Source organism: Condylura cristata, unplaced genomic scaffold (assembly GCF_000260355.1).
Source record: "Condylura cristata isolate star-nosed mole 26May11 unplaced genomic scaffold, ConCri1.0 scaffold00006, whole genome shotgun sequence".
In the NCBI taxonomy this organism is placed as follows: Eukaryota; Metazoa; Chordata; class Mammalia; order Eulipotyphla; family Talpidae; genus Condylura; species Condylura cristata.
This window is the reverse complement of record NW_004567107.1, coordinates 62925281-62945533: the sequence shown is the minus strand read 5'-3', so window position 1 is coordinate 62945533 and position 20253 is coordinate 62925281. Positions and strand designations below refer to the sequence as shown.

Below are 20253 nucleotides of genomic sequence, written 5' to 3'. Positions count from 1 at the left end.
GATACAAGAATGTTTCTCCATAACTGCTGGATATGACGATATGAGGAGCTAAGACAGAACCCCAGAAATTCAGTAATGAAGAGGTAATGGGGTGGATGTCTGTTTTCTCATCTTTGCTTAGTGTTTTTATGTTAGGACTGATCCCAACAGGTTTGCTTTTTGCACAACAGGATTGTGTAATTTTTATTGTGAACACAGTTAGATCCCCTTGGCTTCAGAACTGGATGCTCAATAACCTGCCGTGACCGTATCTGGGATGAGGGGCAGACAGGACTTGACCTCAGGTGTTCTGATGACCAGGTCATATTCCCTGAATATGTAAGACTAAAAACCACTACAAGGACACTAATTTGTTATGAATTCAATGCTTGTGTCTCCCCACTTCCCAATTTATACAATGAAGCCACAATCTGAGTTGCCTCTTAATTACTTCCTTAGAAGGTTAAATGAATCATAAAGGTGGGGTCCTGATCTGGTAAGAGTAGTACCCTCGTAAGAGGAGATACCAGAGAGCTAGTTTGTCCTCTCCATGCAGTTACACTAAGGAAAGGCTGTGTGAGGACACAGTGAGAAAATGCCCATGTACAACCTCACAGTGCTCATTAGGACAATAAATCTACTCAAGTCTTATATTGAACTTCTAGCCTCTGGACTATGAAAAAATACACTTGACATTTGAGTCACCTATGATATTTTGTTATGCCGCCGAAGAAGGCCTGGAACAATTCCGTGAGGAAAATGAGTAAACTATAGGACACAAAATTGTGATCTGTTCACCACACATCCGTTACTGCCATTGTTTTCTTCTTGTCTGCTCCTAAACAGCGCAGAGAACATCTTGCTTCCTCAGTACTTCCACTTTATTGGTATGTCACTGACCGTAGTGGTAAAAAAAGGAGAAAACGTAGATCATTCAGGCTCTGGATTCTGTTGTCAGAGATTCACTCTGTTCTATGTAACTTGTAACTATGGTCACACACACAGCAGAATTTAATTCCAAAGTCAAAAAGTTTTCCTTGAAAATAGATTTAATCTACTTATATTAGCAATGTTCTGTGTCTCTCTCCAAAACCACCTGCACACCAAGTTTTCCTCTTGACAAATGAAAATTTTTCTGGAGATTTTTTGAACATCTTAAGAGAAAATTTTATATTTCTTTAATGTTGAACTATAAAAAGGCACATAATCAAAAATTTCAATGTCTGACCTGTTCAGGAGGTATCTGGAGAGGGAAGAATCACAAGCACTACTATGATCTGAAGTGTGAAGTTTCTAGCTACCCATTTCAGTTAACACTGGGATAGTATGTGAAGGAAAATGACCCTCAAGGGGAAGTTTTCACTGAGCTGAGGGCTATAGGAACAACAACAAAAGGCATCTCTGAGACTTATTTATGTTCAGCTCATTAACAAGAGTGAAAAATCAATCTGTTGTGATCAGGAACTTTTAAAAACCAGCTCAGTTGTTTCTTTCTGGCACTACTGGCATTCCCACCACTCTAACTTCCAAATGCTAGAAAGAGATAAAAAAGACTGAAAAAAGAGAGGATATAGAAACTGCTAATTTTTTGCTGAGGGAAAGACACCAGCACTGCAGCACCCATGTGCTGGGTCTGCCAGGCAGAGCTCCTGCGTGGAGGGGGAGGGGTGCTTCTCGACCCAGGAAGCTGGGCTGGTGCTCAGGCGCTTCCTCGGGGCAGCTCCACATGCCGGCGTCTCAGAAACAAGGGTCTACTTGGCCATCTTGCGGATCATGTAGTTGAGGATGCCCCCGTTGTGGAAATAAGTGAGCTCCACGTCGGTGTCAAATCTCATGATTGCCTGGAAGGTCTTCCCAGTGTCCAGCTGCGACAATAAAAGGGTGGCATCACCAAGGGCCAAGGTGACAGCCCACAATCAGACTGTGCCCTAAGGGCTCATGGGCTCTCCACACAGAACCTGCAGTTCCTGGGAGCACGCAATCTTGGGCCCTGCCCAGCCCTGCTACAGAAGCTGCATTTTAACAAGGGCTGCAGCTGAGCATAAAGCAACAGAGGTGAGAGACACCTGAGAATCTGAAGTTGCTTCTCTCTCGGCAGCAGCTACTAGTGACGCTCAGATGATGCTGTCTAAACCTGCTCTAGGAGATCCCCTCAGACAGACGTGTCTCAGGTCATCAGGTTTCATTAAGAACGTCCCTTGGGCTGCTGGGCTAGCTGCTCACTCTGGGACTCAGACTCAGCAGTTGCCTCAATCTGGGTGGCTCCACCTTCAGGGAGCTTGACAGAAGTGCTTCATCCTTACTTCACCAAAAGGATTGTCAATTTTACTCTGGGCTGAAGTCCTGGAGCTAGGTGAAGCTCAAGGCTAGGGTGAGTAGGTCTGTCATTCACATTTTTATAGTACAAAGGAGCTTTCTAGGTAATGTGGAAATGTGTTCTTCCAGAGCTTTCATTAGTATTCTCTGGCAGTCAGGATATAGTGGGGCTGTGAGGTTAAGAGTAGAACAAACGCTAACTTCATGAATAAATAGGAATAGATAAATTAGCAGTTATCTTTTTACTATGTGATGAAGGCAGGTAGAAAAAAGGTGCTACGAGAACTTCAAAGTCTGATGCAGTCCTATTGAGGGAGTTTTTTTTGTCCTTCCAAATCCTACCCATTTCCTTCTAATGACCTAATTAAAAACAGGGCTCCTTTTGGCTGGGCCTGGTATGGAGGGTCTCCAGCTTACCTTCACCTGGACTTGCATTCGAGGTTTGAGGTTCTGTGGAATGATGATAGAGTATCGTTCCCGCCCAGTGAGTCCCAGGGTGTCTGCGTTCTCCTCAGGGAGATATTCAAGGGGGATCACCCCCATCCCAACCAAGTTACTGCGGTGAATGCGCTCATAACTCTCAGCCAGGACAGCTTTGATTCCCTGATGAGTCAAGAAAGTAGTTTAGGCACAGTTCCAATTTTTCTTTAGATACAAAGAAACTTTACAACAGGAAAAGTCAGGCTCTTCTAACAACCTAAATGCTTTGAAAATACCAATTAATGGTTTGCATAAAATGCTGTCCTCTAGTGTAAGTAACACGGTAGCTAGTCTTAGCTGCCTGCAATGTAGGCACTGAGTAAGTTCTTACACAAATTCTCACAGGCCACCCTCTGCCAGCCCTAGGTAATGGATGCTAGTGTTGTCCTCCCTCTACTCAGGTGGTAAGTGGCAGTGTCTGGTACTTAAACCCTGTGACCATGTTCTCACCCACTTCGTTATGTAATATCTCTGAGCAAATTTCCATTATGTCTGGAATCCATACCACATGGCATCAACTACTTTCTTTCTCTTGAATTTTGCTATTGTTGTGAGTGTACTGGCAGATACTGGAGATTTAATTTTAAAAGTGACTTTCAAAATATACTACAAAGAAATTTATACCGTGTGCTGCTTTTATGCTTTCTAGTTCAAGAATCAAAATACATTGAATATAGACTTGATATTAAGCTTCCTAGAAAGTACTGGCAATCTGTAACTGGCCATATAAAGCAGTGATCGTTAAACCAGGATACGCCATTAACTAGATACCCCATTGTAAAATATTAGTTAACTTTAATATAATAGTTAAGATACCTTAAGTGGTTTCTTATTTAGGGTATACCCTGGGCTCCTCCCCACATCACCCCTGGCTCACAGGGCAGCTGCCTATCTGAATGTCTCGACATCTTACTCACCAGCAGAAAAGGACCCTTGGCAGCCCAGTCTCGGGAGCTGCCTGAGCCATACTCTTTGCCGGCCAGGACAATCAGGGGAAGGTTGGCCTGCTGGTACCGCTCAGCAGCATCGAACACGTCAAGCTGAGGAAGGGAAAAAGGTTTGACCGACAGGGTAAAGGCACAGAGTGTGGACACAGGTGTATAAGATCTGGTGAGATGTTCAGAGTCAGAGGGGTCCATAGAGGCCCAAGTCAGTGCAAAACCAACAGGAAAATCAATCAGCCAGATGCCTGGTCTACAGGTTTCCAATGAACTCCATTTTATTTACCCTCACCAAACTGAATTTTTTGTTCTTTTAAGTGAAATGTCTAACTGTTGACCTGGCTTTAGAAACATACTCAAATCCTAGAGCAATGGGGGGAAAGGAAACTAGATCAGAATTTTTCCTCATCTGGTGATTAGACTACTTTAAAACTTAAAAAATGGAGACTCTAAATACGGGTTTTGACTTAGTGTTAGAGGCTCAGGAATGGTCACTGTGGAGGGTAGCAAAAAATAAAGGCAGTAACAAGCTCTAGATTATATAGTGTCCAGTTCATCAGGCACCCTTCTGTGTGGGGGTCAAGGGCAGAAACAATAGATACCAGCATGGAAATAAAAACAAAAAGGGCAGGCCAGCTACTCTGAGAAGCATCATATACAAACAGATTTACTTGTTCCTTACACACACTCTGACTTTCTGCTGAGTGGAGACTTTACCCAGAAGTGATATCATTGCTGGTGATGGAGTAATGAAACAATTGTTTTTCTTGGCTACAAAAATCACAGAATAAAATTCCTCAAAAAGAGTGAGTACTTTAACTTAAAGGAGCATTAGAAAAGTGTTTAATCGAACTCAAGTAGGCTTTTACAAATTGCTGTTTTGGTGGATGCGATGGGACCTGTAGTTAATTTCCATGTGGCATGACTTGAACCTGGGTAGGCTTCTCTAAGTCTCCATCTGGCCAGAACTCATGAATAGAGATAAAAACTGTTATTAAAAAGGTAAAGGCCTTCTTTTGTCTAGATCTTTAAAAGACCAGAAAGATCCACCCTCTGGGATGTTTTCAAAGATAGCAATCAATAGCCTGGGTATTAATACAAGAATGATGCTTTCAAGACTGTAAAGCTGACAGTCTTCTCATCATAGGGATGAGGCAGGTCTAGAACTCAGTGCTAACCTGTTTATAAAGCCAGTGGCTCCTTGCACTCTCCCTCTTCCAAGGAAAATAACATAAATTTTGCTGTTTATTCAGTTTTGCCCTTGTATCTCTAGGCATTAGATTTAAACGGCCATTTCAAAAAATTCTTTCACTTCCGTTATGTTAATTCACTACTTTGATGAGGATTTAATTCTCTTAACCACCACTCCCCAAAGCCCTCCACCTGTCCCTCTACCATTTATACCTCTCTTTCCCCAACTTCCCAATATAATGTCTTGGTTTTGGTAAGTCAATAGCGTGTTTGCATTATGTCCACATAGATGTTACTCATTGTTGAGTCATGTTAACGTACCATGACTTCCTTTCCTTGGCAGTGGAAAACAAATTTCTGCAGCAGTTAATAATTTTCAATGTGTGTTCACCTATTTCCATGTCACTATCCACTACTCCCCAAACTAAAGTACAAGTCTTCTCTACAGACTTTCAAACACATCAGGAAAGCATTTAAAAATCTTTTTTTCAGAGTGATAACACTCTCACAGGCCTTGATTCTGTCCCCGGATGGGGTCTGTTCCTATTACAGAGGAATCTTTCTTCACTGAACCTGAGGATTCTCTGCATTTCTTTTTCCTGAATCCTACATCTTCCTCTTTTTTTTTTTTTTTTTTGGCTTGTTTCCTCATTTTGGTGGAACACATTTCTTAAATAGCTTCCTGAGATAGGGAGTGAGGGATGTTTTTAAAGCTCTGAGCTCCTGAATATGTTATTATTTAAATATCATTTGATTGTCAGCAGGAAAGATGTAGACTTTTAGGATACACAAATAATTTTCCTCAGTCTGTTTCTACTTGCTTTTTTTTCGAAGATTTATTTATGCATACAGAACTGGGGTACAGGCCAGAGGTGCAGGGATGCTGAGAGGATCACCAGAGATGGAGTGGGGAGCAGAACAGGCAGACTGATGAAGTACACTGCTGAGGGGAGCAGCAGGCATGTGGGTCACCTCCGTAGGTGGGGACTGAACTCCTGCTGAAGCAGCTGCTGCTTTCATTTCAGTGCTGCACTTTAACCTGCTGCACCACCAGGGAGGTCCCAGTTCTGGAAACACTTCTGATCCCCAGTCGTTGTATATAAGCCTTCTTCCCTTCCCTGGAGATTCTAGATCTTTGCCTATGACTGCTTTTCTTGGCTACATAATGATGTGACATGGAGTGGGCCTTTTTCAATCATTTGGTCATTAGTAGACCTTTCAATCTGAAGTTTTCTTTTTATGATGTCCTTGACGATTTCCTCACTTCTTTGCTGTCTTTTTAGCTTCCCTATTCAGTCAGAATTGGGCTTTCCCAACTCAGTCCTTAATTTTCTTTCTAATCTCCCCTTTACTTTTCTATTCTGGGAGAATATTTTCTACATTCTGGGAGATTTTATCAAATGATCGACTTTTCCTTTGAAAATTTTGAGGGGCTTAAAAAAAATTTACTTTTTTGTCTTGATTATTTTGAAGCAACAGAAAATCATTCTGAAGAGATGTTTTTGTTACATTTTTCTTCTTTTTGCATCATCAGTTTTTGCATCACTTTCTCCTTTCCCTGTTCTTTGTCTTTCTCGATTAAGATTTGGCTCAGTTCTGTACATCTCTGACTCTCTCAAAGTTCTGTTCATCTCTGACTCACTCTCCTTATTTAAGAGGGTCACTGAACATCTGACTACTCGAAATTCCAAGTCATGGCAGGCTTATAAAAAGTGATGTTGACCATGCTGGTTAGTTTTCTGGTAGCATCCAATGTCTAACTCTAGGTTTTCCCCTGTGGTGTCTTGGGCATTCCACCATTTAATTGCATCCTTTCATTTAATAGTTTATCATGCCTGCTATATTCATTAAACAGATCTGTTGGGCAATGGCTTTATGCTGATTCCTGATGATCATTTATTCTCTATGAAGAGTTTGCTTTACACAGATCTAATCAGCTGTCCCCCCACCCCCAAGTGAGGCAGTCTGCATAGGACTGGGGGAAGGGAGAAGACACTGACTTCAGACCCCTATTCTTGGGTTCTAATCTCAGCTCCCTCACTGTGTGATCTTAGGGAGTTAGATGAGCTCATTGAGCTTCAGGTCCCTAATTAAAACACAGATGATTATGGTACCTGCCTCAAAGAATTGTTAGAAATACCTACAAAGAGCTTAGAACAAATACTGCGTGGGATGCAGTGAGTTCCATGTAAATAGTAGATATGAGCCTTCTAAAGTAGGCTGCGAGGGCTTTTTCCCCAGAAGTCTATAAACAGTTTTCAAGAGGTTTTGCAGCATGCTCTGGGACAAGAAGTGACATTACTTCACGTACTAGACATTATACCAGATGTTTTAACGTGTCATTCTATTCACGTCTCAGAACCATATAAGGTATTTTTTATTTCTACTTCACGAGTAAGAAAAATGTGGCTCAGAGAAGGAAATAACTTGCCCGAGGCTCTAGGGTTGGTTTGAGGTGGAGCTGGACTCGAGCCCAGGCTTGTCTGGCTCAGGTGCAGACCCTCCTCCTCTCCCTCGTGCCTTCCCTCTATAAGCAAACACTTCTAGCTGTAATACTGAAGCTCTGCGGTGCCCACGAGGACAATGCAGGCATCCATATTCCTCCTTTTTCTAGAGGATATAGCGAATTAAATTTTAGTTAAGTCATATGATAGCTCTTCTTGATAGATATTTTCTAAACCTGCAATTTCCTCCTGAACTGAAGCCATTCTACCCAGAGACTCTGTAAGATCAATTCCCAGGAGCCAGATTTAGTTAAACCATGGTTAAACTAGGAAACTTAGATTTAATTAAATAATAGCAGAATCCCTAAGCAGGAAAACAAGGTTTTACAGTTTTAAAAGGACATCACTGAAAAACTCTACATATAGGGACACCTGGCGAGAGGGTCTATATGAAACTTGAAGAAGGATGGTGCTGTTAAGAAAAAATAAGAACAAAAGGAAAGTGATTGTCTATGCAGCTATCCAGAGCCTAACATATGCTGGCTTCCTGAGGAAGCAGAAGAGGCAATACTCACAACTTCTCCAGATGGTAGATGTATAGTCTGTGGTGCCTGCTTGTTCAGAAATTTGTTTAATAAGCGAATGTTGGCAAATGTCCCCCGAGCCATGATGGCATCGTTACCTCGGCGAGAGCCATAGGAGTTGAATTCTCGTGGAGTCAGGCTAGTAACATAAGGCAGAAGAACTAGTTTAGTGAACTGAGTGAAGATTAAATTTAGTTTGCATGGTGAGAAAGGGAAGACCATAAACCTAGTTATTGCTCTCCTGTGACAGAAAAGCTATGTACCCACAGTTTCAACTGAGGCCAGAGCGAAATCACTATTCTTCCAGGATCAATGTAGTCTTAATAGATCTAGGTAGGAAAATGAGGAGGACTCTATTTAAGAGTATTTTTTTTTTTATTTATTCAGCAAGGTAGTCAACAAAACATCACAACAGGTGAAATACAGCTAAGATGGACATAAAGAGAATAATCAAGCCAGTCTGATGGAACCAAGAATGGAGGGATTGTATGTTCTGTAACTAACTATAGGTAGGTTAAGTGATGAGGACAGCATTTAGTTCCCTTTTCATATGGTCTTTATAGGCATGTTTCACTGAATCCTTGGGCTTGGGACACACTATCGACTGACATATTCCGAATAGAGACGGAAGTGCTCTGAAAAATCAGAATTTCCACACTAACTTATGTTATGACCTCCCTTTTTTGTAATATCAAAATATTCTAAGCAACCATCAGCTTGCAACCGGATTGCTTTAGCCTCATAAGGTGCTGCCTGGCTCAGGTGAGCAAGTGCTGCCCAAGACAGGAAATTCCTCTAGAAAGCAAAAAATAATATTACAACTGGCTGATTAATAAAAACAATTATAACACAATCAATATTGTAAGACAAGGCAGTACTAGAACATGCTGAAATATAATTAAAGTTCTTTTACTGCCCAGACCAGAACCCAAATCTTATCACTCTACTCTCTTACTAAGCTTTTATTGCTCAGTCTTTAAATGAGGAATCTTATTATCTCCCTTAGTGATTTATCTACCAGAAAAATCCTTCAGCCTAGTCTTCGACTTTACTTTACCCTCTTTCACAACTTCTCCTTGGTCTGCGACCTCCCCTTATCCCCCTTCACATCTACAGCCCCGCCTCCACCCTAGTCCTCAACTTTACCCTCTAAGGTGTCTCAATGAGAATGAAGATCATTAAGTAGCATTTAAGGCTTAAAGGGACTTTATTTTAGCCAATCATCACTGGGGTAAATGTAACAATGTTAGCCTCAAATTTTATGAATTTATGTACCTATCTTAACTTTAATAGATTGATTTTAAGAATAATGAATGTTGTATCTCAGCTAAAGGGTAATATGACCCTAAACTGTTCTTAGAAAAAAAGATGATTATAATCTCTTAGCCCAGTTCATGTGCTGATGTCATCCCACTGCTTGCTCCTAATGTATAAAATAAACTTCTGCTAAGAGCAGAACAGGAAGACTTGCACCCAACTCTGAGTCCCATGTCTTCCTCATGCCTGCTCCCCTTTTTCTCCTTTTCCACTTTTTCTAGGAATCTTGGCTTACCAATGCCACTCCCACCTTGAGACCCTACCCCCCAATAATCCGTGATTGGGGACAAAAAGTCTCCGACAGGCTTGAAAAATAATTGCCCTTTCTGTTTGTTGCTTTTCAGTTTACATGGTACAATCAGTGCCCTTTTTTTCCCCACCTATTCACTCTTACCCTCTGTTAGTTAAATAGCGAGCAGCAGGGCTGTTTCTTGCAATATTTCCAGCTGGAGAGATGTGGTCAGTTGTTACCGAGTCTCCCAAATTTAAGAGTACATAGGCGTCCACTATAGATTTAGGGGGCTGAGGTTCCAAAGTCTAACAAAGAATACAACAAGTCAGCGTTTGCCCAGGTTCACTCCAACAGCCCTGAACCTGTACAATGAGATATAGCTAACTCTGTTTTTTCCCCCACTTTATCAGGGCTGCTTGGAAAGGAGAATTTACTTGAAATATTCTTATGTCATCCTTGAAGGCAAGAGGGAGAATTGGCACTATCTCTTCAAAGGGATGCAGCTGCAAATGTCAAGTCTTTCTTTACATGCATGCAAACCCTCAGATGCTGCTGACAGCTGGCATCCTGACGCCCACACCCTTTCCTTACCACAAGGACCCACCCAGGGGAGCACTGAACTCCTGGAGCAGCAGTTTCAGGGTTGGCTAGTCAGGTGTAATCAGGATAACCTGATGTCCCTTGTTTCCATGAGTCTTAAGTTTGGAAGAAGGCAGGTCCTACGATGTGCTCCTGGAGCGGTCCCTCAGACCTCTGAGTCTGGGTGCAGGTGGTACTGGACCACCGAGGGGGTCCACACACTCAGCACCCATGAAGAGAGTCCTCTTCAGCCAGTTACCCTAGCTTCCCAAAACTCTCCCAGTGTTATCTACTTGGATTTGTAAAGTTTTCATGAAATGGGTAGTTGCAGCACAGGTATAAGGTAATAAAGTAGATCTGGTCAGAAACCTTGCAAAGAATTCATTTCATTAAAAAGTAAGTCTTACCAGGTTTTCAAAGAATGGTGGTGACTTAATGTAGGTAGATTTGGGATTCCAGCAATACAGCTTATCTTTGGGGGCTGCTAAGGCATTCCAGCTTTCATTCACAGTCTTAAAAAGAACAGGTAGATATAATCACATTCCATTTGAAGGAAAATTTAATATGCAATAAATAAAACCATTTTTATTGTGCACAGTCATGCAAGAGTCCCTTTAGACTAACACAATGCCATGCTAAATCACCTTAAAAAAAAAAATGTGTACTGTGATCGGCAGCCTGAAAGATGGCCCCACACGTCAGCCTCCTGGGAGTCATACCCTGTGTGATCCTTTCCTGCTATGTGGGCTGAACTTAGTGGCTCATTTCCAACATTAGGTTACAGAGACTCAGCCCTGTCTCTCATCCTCTTCAGCTCTCTCTGCTTCCTGCCTGTACAGAATGAAACCAGCAATAATGCTGTGATCTGAGAAGAGGACTACATCAAGACACTGAGCAGTCTCTGGCTTCCAGCCAGTAAGGAACTGAGACCCTCATGCCAAAAACCACACGCGTGGCTTAGCAGTGGATTCTGCCCCTGTGGAGCCTTCAGATGAGCTGCAGTCCCAGATGGCACCTTGACTGGAGGCATGTGAAGGCCAGGCATCAAGTGAGCAGCATCTGGATTCTGTACCCACAGAACTGTGAGTTAATATATGTTTGCTGTTTTAACTCACTGAGTTTTGGGGCTGTTTGCTGCATGGAATAGATATCTTTTATACACACATATATATGTAAGGTGTAAATATATGATGTAGCTACACACACACACACACACACACACGTACACACACTTATGTAACTTTGAAATAATGATCCTGATTACACCATAAGAGAAATTTACTTTCTGAAGGTTTTGAAAGGGGACTTTCATAAAGCCACTGGAATAACAAGTAACAGCTGTCATGCATTCAAACTGGCTTGACTTCTCTTCATAGTTACATCAAGTTGGTCTTTGGTGAAAGCATGTAATCAATGTAATATCATTTGATAGTGAACAACTTGCAAAAGTACACAGCATGTGAATATGATCTCCTTGTGACTCCTCACCATAGTCTGCTCGCTTTATTTCAAACCACCAACCCCAGTCAGCAACCTATGGGTCAGCGTAAGAAAGAAGGCAGGGGAAGGAATGACATAAAAGAATCTCAGAATATGATACTGAGCCTCATACATTTCCCTTTATTTATAGAATGCACATAAAGTTCTATTTATTTCAATAGTTTAGTAGTTTTGTGCTTCTTAGTGAGTGACTTGTATTTTTAAGTCCTCAAATAATTCCAAGAAGTATATTTAACCATATATGTCCCTTTGATTTTACTTCTGTCCACTGGCAGAAAAATGACATCATGGGTCTTCAACTACAGTTGACACAGCACCCAGTGATCTGAGAACGGGGAGTTAATGGAGAGCTGGTCAAGAATTAGTCCTGAGGCCTTCTTAAGGCTGCGGCCCCCTTTTCTAAATCTCAGAACATTTGAGGAGTGTGGCGTTTGTAAAAATGTGCGTCATAACAAAAAAAATGACAGAACTATTTCCCTACTTCTCTGAAGAAATGAAGGTTACTGTCTATAGATTATTCTATAGATAATTCTTTCTATAGATTATTGAGCTCTGTAGAGATGACACAGAGGCCTTGCGGGCAGGCTGGACTGAGGTCTCACCTCTATTTTCTGATAGACCTCCTTAAACATCCCAGGGATGACATACTGACGCTCTACTGCCTGGATCTCATCTCGTGTAGGCCAGATATCTTTCAGAAACACATGTTGTCCCTTTGCATTTACCCCTGGAAGAAAAAAATGTGTATTAATCAGAAGAATTTTATACAGTACTATTTTATTTGTTATATGCTGTCAAGTCTCACTCTTCAGAGTAGTTAAGTCTATAAAACCCGCATCACTGTCCCTAGGGGAAACAGAGTTAGACTCCTCTGGTCACATTTCCATCAATCCATAACCCACAATCTTCCTTTATGTGCTGTTTCTGGTGTCTTAAAGACACCTTATTCAGTATATATTGTTGATGCGTTAACATTGAGCTCTTGACTGTCAGCACTGTAACTCATGCCTCAAGGAGCTTATTTAACAAGAGGAACATCCCAGCTTCCTGGGCTCAGAGAGGATGTTAGCTCTACACTTGGAGAACCCTGTAAACAGTGCAGTCACCAACGAAAGTATAAAAATTCAAAAAAACAATGCACTAAATACAGCACAAAAGGCCATTTGTTTATAGTGTGAGAGGTGAAACAAGAAGGCAGAGAACTGCGTTGTTCCAACTCAGCTGATGATATGCTTGTTGTGTGACTCAAAGTCTCCATCCCTCTGTGTGTCTCTGAATGACCAGGGAAATGTAATGAGGACTGATTTGGACTTTAGTGAGCAGGTAAATTAAAAACTACAGATTCAAACATAATGAGGATCAACTGTACCTCTAAAGATATGATTTACTACAAGTAAACTAAAGTGGCCTCATCTTTGAGATTATATAAAATTCTTAGAATGGGTTGAGGAGGATATAGCAAACAAGAAGAAAACAAAGCATCAATTTCTCTGAATTTTGAGAAGTGGACCCAGCTGGGTCCTGGACACCACTGATTTAAAGAGAATAGCGGTGCATGAAGTAAGTTTACTGCAGTGCTGGTTCCATTAAACTTTCATTCTTGGAAACATGTTGACAGACTATTCAACCATTCTAGATCATTCAATAATGCCTATCCTTAGACTGAAGGAGCCAGAAAGCAGAGCTGAAGAGTCCTCAGGAACAAGATGTCTGTTATTTTCCATACGAACTCACCTTTTGTCATTTCTTACCCTTTAGTAAATGCTTATTTAGCTATTTGCTTTATGCTTTACCTATGCATTGAGATATTAAAAAACACTCCTCAATTTTCACCTCCAAGTTCTATGCATCACTTTTGATTAAGGAAAACAGTAAATTTCAGTTATATTTTTAATTGCATTAGGAAGAACATTTATACTCGTACAAGTAAAATCTTACCCAGTGGCTCCTTCTCAAAGTCAATCCTGATGGTCCCAGCAATTGCATATGCTATCACTAAGGGTGGTGAAGCTAAATAGTTGGCACGGGTATTGGGGTGGACTCGCCCTTCAAAATTCCTGTTCCCAGATAGAACACCAACAGCTACAAGGTCTCCCTGAATAAGGAGAAAAACCAGGTCATAAAGAGATTGCTTCAGCTTCTTGTGTATGGCCATTTGCTAAAGTTGAAGTGAATGTATTAGCTATATATTCTTGAGCAAGTTAATTAACAACCTCTTTTTTGCCTCTGTTTCCATAACTGTGAACTGTAATAATAGAACCTGTTTCACAGAGTTGTATGTATTAAGGTAATGATGGGAATAAAGATTTATTGCAGTGCCTAGCACAGGAAGTGACTGTTCAATAAATGCTAGTTTTTACTAAAAAGGCCTCCAGAATTATTTGTTCCTGGTGCTGTTTGTTCCAACTTAAAAACTGGTTGGACAAGTCTTACACAAATGGATCAATTAAATTGCATTAGTTTGATGTTTGTCATAAATTCTGTACTGTTGAGAAATACGATTTGGCTTGTTTCATATTCATTTACAGAAAGCATGTCAATCCGTTAACTTGCTTAAAAGTTTGTGGCTAAAAATTCAGTTCAACTCCAAAGACCATACTTTTAACTATATTTTTCCTCTGCTTCCCGGAAACTTTTGGACAATACCAGTGTTTTGGTAACACATCATATGAAAATAAGCAACAGCTCTGTAGAGGCCCAGGCACTTGTAATTACCTGTGTGATGGCTTCTACCACAGGTTCAGGTAAAGGCCCACTGTTGCCAATGCAGGTCATGCAGCCATACCCCACCACATCAAACCTAGGAGCCAAAAAAGCAGCACAAAACAGTGAATAAAAAAGCCCTCAGTGAGCCCATCAGTTGGTAACTGCTCCTAGAGACCACTGATTTAAAGAGAACAGCAGTGCATGAAGTAAGTTTACTGCAGTGCTAGTTCCATTAAACTTTCATTCTTGGAAGCATGTTGACAGACTCTTCACCCATTCTAGATCATCCGTCAGATTCCTTTTAATAATTTTCTCTTTTAAGTAAAAATGAGTCTGATTAAATGGTCTAGAAATTTCTGAGTTGAACTCAGATATGCCACTTACTTTCTCTGTTTACTACTGATATAAAATCCCAAGAACTTTTGACTTTTATGAGGTATAGTTTATGAGGTACATAGAATAAAATCTGTTACTCGAATTAATAACAGGGAAATGAAGATACTTGGCAATAAATAACTAATTTATTTCAAGGATAAGAACATTTTTAGCCATGGTAAATACTTATTTGCATGATGAAAGACAGCCTGTCAGTTGCAGAGCCAGTGCTAGCCCATAACGTGTCTTGTATATATGAGAAAGGGAGCCCCCACATCTAGTCAGACGCAGCAGCAGCCAGGGCACAGGATCAATTCCCAGCCCTGCTCTGCCCCTTATGGAAACTCCAGGATAATGAACCACCAGCACTCCTGACCCAGAGGTCCCTCATCTGTTGGAATATAAGGCCAGGTCTACTTACAGAAGTAAGTAAGACAACACTATTAAAGAAGTAGACAGAAGACAACACTATTAAATCCCGTAAGTTAAGTCAGGTGTAGGACAACATAACAAAAACAATGACGTAAAAGAAATGGCTCCCTCACCCAAGCTGAGACAGGTAGGGCATGACTCCGCTTTCTCGCAGGTAGTAGGTAACCACACCACTTCCGGGAGAAAGGCTAGTCTTGATGTATGGCTTCACTTCCAGACCAGCATCCACGGCTTTCTTTGCTAACAGGCCTGTAAAGTGGTAAACACAGGTCTGGGTGGTGACTGCTTCCTCTAGATGCCAGGGGCAATTCAAGAACAGACTGACTTTTCAGTCTGCATGTTCTGCCACCACCTGGCAAATCCCTGTTCCTGTTGTCACTTTTTGATATTTCTGCTGCCTAAGAGAAACCAAAAGTTCACTGGGCCACTTACATGACTACAGTAAACTCAAAATTAGTTATGGAAATAAATAAGAGATGTACATTTTTTTTTAAAGATATAAACCTATAGCCATTTATAAACACATTTCAGAATGAGTTTTAATTTTTGGAGGGAAAAGTTCTTTGTAATCACCCAGATGAAAATTATAATTGGAGGTGCCCTTTCTTAAAGTACATGAATTGTGTGCATTGGTTGGTGAGGAATACAGTCTAGAATTAAAAATCTAGTCCTTAGATATTTCTTAAAGTAGAAAAGGCTTCCTAGATCACTGTACTTTTAGATTGTTACAGGGAACACTAGGTACTCTTAGGTCACATCACAGAAGTAGGGAAGGAACAAGGTAATAGAGATAAAAAGTTATAGACAAGCTTGGTGTTTTATTTAAGGAAACTGGTTTATGCCGGATTAAAAATAGCTTAGGTGAATCTTGGACAAAGATGGTTTTCCTTATATACTTGTCTACTTTACAAAGAGAAAACTGTGGGTATTCTTTGGTGTACAGGCACAAGAGTTTCTCTTAAGGACAATTAAAGGTTTGGAAAATAAAGATTTCTTCTATTAGGGGGAATGCCACATGTAAATATTAAGTACTTAACAAGAATTGCATAATATGCAGGTGCATTTTATCCACCAGCACCCTGTGCCCTAATTCAGATGAGTCTAAATAGATTAAATTCCACTGTACAAAAATATTTATCAGGGGTTTTATAGAGAATAGTCTGTGACATGAAATCAATTCTTTTTTTTCTTCTGAAGTCTGACACAAGATTCTATGCTTTACCAGAAATTCCTTTCTTTGCTTTCTTCCTATTTTTTGGTATTAATTCTGAAAAAGAATATTATTCATCAGCTATTCTACTTCTGATACTCTGCTTTAGAAACGATTATAGTGAACCTATTTCTGCGACAGAAAATCTCAGCATCTAGAACAGACAAAGCTCAGGGAACTAACTCCATGTTAGAACTTAGTTAAGTGCCTGGGCCATGTCCTGGGAAATTTCTACTCACATGACAATGGGGAGGGAGATTCAAGTCACTTACCGGCTCCCAACATCACAGAAGGGTTACTGGTGTTTGTGCAGCTAGTGATGGCAGCAATTACTACAGAACCATGAGCAAGGGTGAACTCACTATTGTTATAGATAAATGTCTTGTAGTTGTTATGATGATCTGGAGCAACCTGGAATCCTTTAAAGCCTTGCTATTGGAAGAGAAAAAGCTTGTGTAAATATAATATATAACAATGTTATATATGTAGTCCAAAATTCTCACTTAAGAAGTACTTGGGTAACTATAAATTTAAAAGCCAGTTCTTAACAAAACATAAATAGTTCAGCCAGTATATTCTGAAGTGCTACAGAAAAATCAAAATTTTCTTTATTCTTTCCAAATATTTTTTTAAAGATTTATTTATGCATACAAGACCTGGGGCCAGAGGTGCCAGGGGTGAGAAGATTCAGCAGAGACAGAATGGGGAGTAGAACAGGAAGATTGACTGAAATATACTGCTGAGGGGAGCAGAGGGTGAGACAGGAGAGGTTTGCTGCACCATGTGGGTCAGCTCCCTGGCTGGGAATTGAACTCATGCTGCAGTGATTGCTGATAGCTTCATAATGCTAAGACTTTACTCCCTGTGCCATCAGGGAGGCCCATATTCATTTGAAATTTTTTTAAAAAGCAGTTATGATTTCTAAATATTAGTCTGTTTTGAAATTATTAACAACTACTTCAACTCCACCTCAAAAATGGAGATGCTTAAACTACAAATTTAGTTCAAAGTGAGTCTAATTAGAACTCTAATTAGAACATTACTGTACTGTTTAATAGATATGGACTTAGGTCACTGATCCCAGTCTTATGTAAATTCAGAAAAATGTGCCATTTTGTTCAGATTCAACTAATCATAATCAACAAAGCAAACAAAGTACAAGTGCACCTTATTTTATTGTACTTTGTGAACTTTTTTTGTGTGTGAACTTTTTTAATATGATACTTGACCAGCAAAAAGATGATATAACTTGCTGAAGGCTCAGAGATGATTAGCATTTTTTAGTAATAAGGTATTTTAAAATTAAAGTATGTACAGTTTTTTTTTTTAAAGATATAATGTTATTGCATACTGAACAACTACAGGATTGTATAAATTCCTGGTTCTTCACAGGACCAGATTTTGTCCAGGTTTGAGAGCACCTCATTTTCTCTTCCTCAGGTCTGTGACTTTAGTTGTATGTATATTTAAAAATATACTTGTCTGTGTATTTATAAATAATACATACAACACTGACAATTCATCACAGAAGGACATGATATGAAATTCACCTGACTCCCTTTTTTGCAACATTTACTTTGTTAGTCTAGAACTGAACTCACAGTATCTCAAAGGTGTGTCTGTATTGCTGAACATTTGGTGGAATGCTGGGGGCCCAAAGATAAAACCTTAATCATTCGTTCAGGAAATGATCATTGAAAATCTGCATACAAACAGTTATGCTGGTGCTTTGTAGAATACACAGAAGATCTGATAGAACACTTATCCTCAAACTTCAGCAAAGGAAATCAGATGTGCAAATAACAAAGTGCTGATGATGTAAATTAAAGGCTATGGGATGCCATTAAAGGGTTTCAGTTCAAGCACTATGGAAGGCTCAAGTGGGAGATAGATGACTTTCTGCCATCAAATCTGAGGCCACGTTGTGGAGGAGCTAAAAGATCCTAGAACATGCAGATGGGGAAGAGACAGGCAGGCAGGGAATAGTGTGAACAAAAGTGCAATGGTCTGAAAAGCTTGGGCAAGCAGAACTATGTGGTGAGAGCCACTAAAAAGTGGATATGCTTTTAAAAGTGTGGGTTGAGTTATGGTTACAGACAGTCACATGCTCTGAGGAGGATGCTTGGCTTTCAGCTAATGGGGGAGGTATTAGAGACTTCTGGATGGATTAGAAAGCCCCTTACTTCCAGGCTTCAGGAAGATTGCATGGAGTGAAAAAAGGCCAGAATACTAAGAAAATGGCAGGGGCAGGACGTCAGGGACATGCCCACCTGTTTTTCCTCAGTTCCTACCTTGGCTCCAAGGCAGCTCTCAAAGTCCTTTTTCATGTCAGACACGGCAACTTTGTCCTGAGGCCTTTTGGGTCCACTGCAGCAAGGCACTACTGTTTTCAAATCTAATTCTACAACCTGTCCACAAAAAAAGAAATAATGTAGAAATAATCTTGTTCCCGCAAAGAAAAAACATAATCCAGGCCAGATCATTTAAAACACTCCAACAAGAAAAAAAACTAAATTATGCTATTTAAAAGCAAGAAAGTCAACATTTCTTCTAATACACAGGGGGCAGGTTAGTTTGAAGGTAGTTTTCTACTAAAAATGACACGTTGTACTTTTTCTAAGATGGTTTGGGAGGGATGTGGCTATTAAGTCATCAGTGCCAGGAAATACTCAAGATTCTAATATTTCCTTCCCTTAATGGAATATGAAATAATACAAGGGTCTCACATCTAATTTGCCCTCTAATCTCGACTGCTAAGAGAAATGTGGATTCAGTTCGTACCCCTAAAAATGAATGAAGGTTAAGTCATTGGATAATCAGAAATAATTGATTCATCTGCATCTCCTTTTCTTTCCCTATCTGTAGTTAGGATGAATTTAAAACTTTTGCATAGCTTCAGTCCCTCTAGAGAATTCCACATAAGAGGATTAAGCTGTAATTCAGAAGGGGGAAGCATGTGGAATCTAATGGCCAGGTAAACAGAAGTTATATTCTTTGATTATGTTTACAATTCCCTATCTTTTTGACTTTCCAGCCTTTTCATTTCTTCTGTGATGAATTGTCAGTGTTGTGTGTATTATTTATAAATATACATATAAGTATATATATATATATATGTATGTATTTAAGATTTATTTATTTGTGCATACAGAACTGAGGCCAGAGGCTCAGGGGTGGTGAAAGGCTTCACCAGAGACAGAATGGGGAGCAGAACAGGCAGATCAACGAAATACACTGCTGACGGGACCAGCAGGCGAGTCAGGAGAGGTCTGCCACGCCATGTGGTCACCTCTGGGGCAGGCAGGAATCAAACTCATGCAGAAGTGGCTTTAGCTTTTCAGTGCTGTGCTTTAACCCGCTGCGCCACCAGGGAGGGCCACAAGTATATTTTTAAATATACATACAACTAAAGTCACAGACCTGAGGAAGAGAAAATGGGGTGCTCTCATACCTGGGCAAAGTCTGGGTCCTGTGAAGAATCACTGAAATCCCGAAACATTCCCACAGCCTGAAGATACTTTTTAATATGCTTTACTTTTTTTTCATCACGACCTAAATGCGCATTTTAAGAAGTAACAGGTCACAGGTTAAACTTTACCTCTATAAGCAAGCATAGAAATAAAACACATTTTACTCATGCACACACCAACAACTCTGACGGAATTTCAGCTTCAGGCTAATAGTCTGACTCTGTAGCGGATGCTGGTGTTTATTAGAGGCCATTACTGACCTGGGCTTCTAGCAAAGTGACTATTTCCTGAAGAAGTATGCCTTTCTTCTTTGGTTACAGTCCTCAACCATGAGCTTCCCAGGCCTTCGCTTGTCATCAAAGCACACTTGTGCATCTGCCTGCATTTGGCCACACGCTCCAAATCCCATGTTATTCTTCTTAAATTAACAATCCTTTTGGTCTCCTGCCACAAACCGCCAGCTATGAGCACTTTGGGCAGGCTCAGCACTCCATGTT

The 20253-nt window shown here is 40.4% G+C and overlaps 2 protein-coding genes across 3 annotated transcripts in view; one reads left to right on the top strand and one right to left on the bottom strand.

Annotated features, from left to right (window-relative positions):
• The window catches only part of TOPORS (topoisomerase I binding, arginine/serine-rich, E3 ubiquitin protein ligase), a 122538-nt gene that overhangs the window by 30703 nt on the left and 71582 nt on the right, over positions 1-20253 (top strand). Inside the window, exon 5 of one of the 2 annotated variants that reach the window (XR_001145152.1) lies at positions 10903-11145. The gene's annotated coding sequence lies outside the window, so the exon portion shown is untranslated. Of the gene's footprint in view, positions 1-10902; positions 12147-20253 lie in introns of those variants that run through there. The other variant, XR_001145151.1, reaches the window with a different exon arrangement.
• ACO1 (aconitase 1, soluble) overlaps positions 1400-20253 on the bottom strand; it is a 52718-nt gene continuing 33864 nt past the window's right edge. The window contains exons 10-22 of the mRNA XM_004677708.2: positions 19738-19838; positions 18578-18694; positions 16559-16718; positions 15190-15325; positions 14279-14363; positions 13502-13658; positions 12166-12290; positions 10471-10575; positions 9647-9789; positions 7927-8074; positions 3693-3815; positions 2713-2898; positions 1400-1844 (exon numbers count right to left, since the gene is read on the bottom strand). Coding sequence (XP_004677765.1) covers positions 1731-1844; positions 2713-2898; positions 3693-3815; positions 7927-8074; positions 9647-9789; positions 10471-10575; positions 12166-12290; positions 13502-13658; positions 14279-14363; positions 15190-15325; positions 16559-16718; positions 18578-18694; positions 19738-19838 — 1700 coding nt within the window. The 3' untranslated portion in view covers positions 1400-1730. The remainder of the gene's footprint in view (positions 1845-2712; positions 2899-3692; positions 3816-7926; positions 8075-9646; positions 9790-10470; positions 10576-12165; positions 12291-13501; positions 13659-14278; positions 14364-15189; positions 15326-16558; positions 16719-18577; positions 18695-19737; positions 19839-20253) is intronic.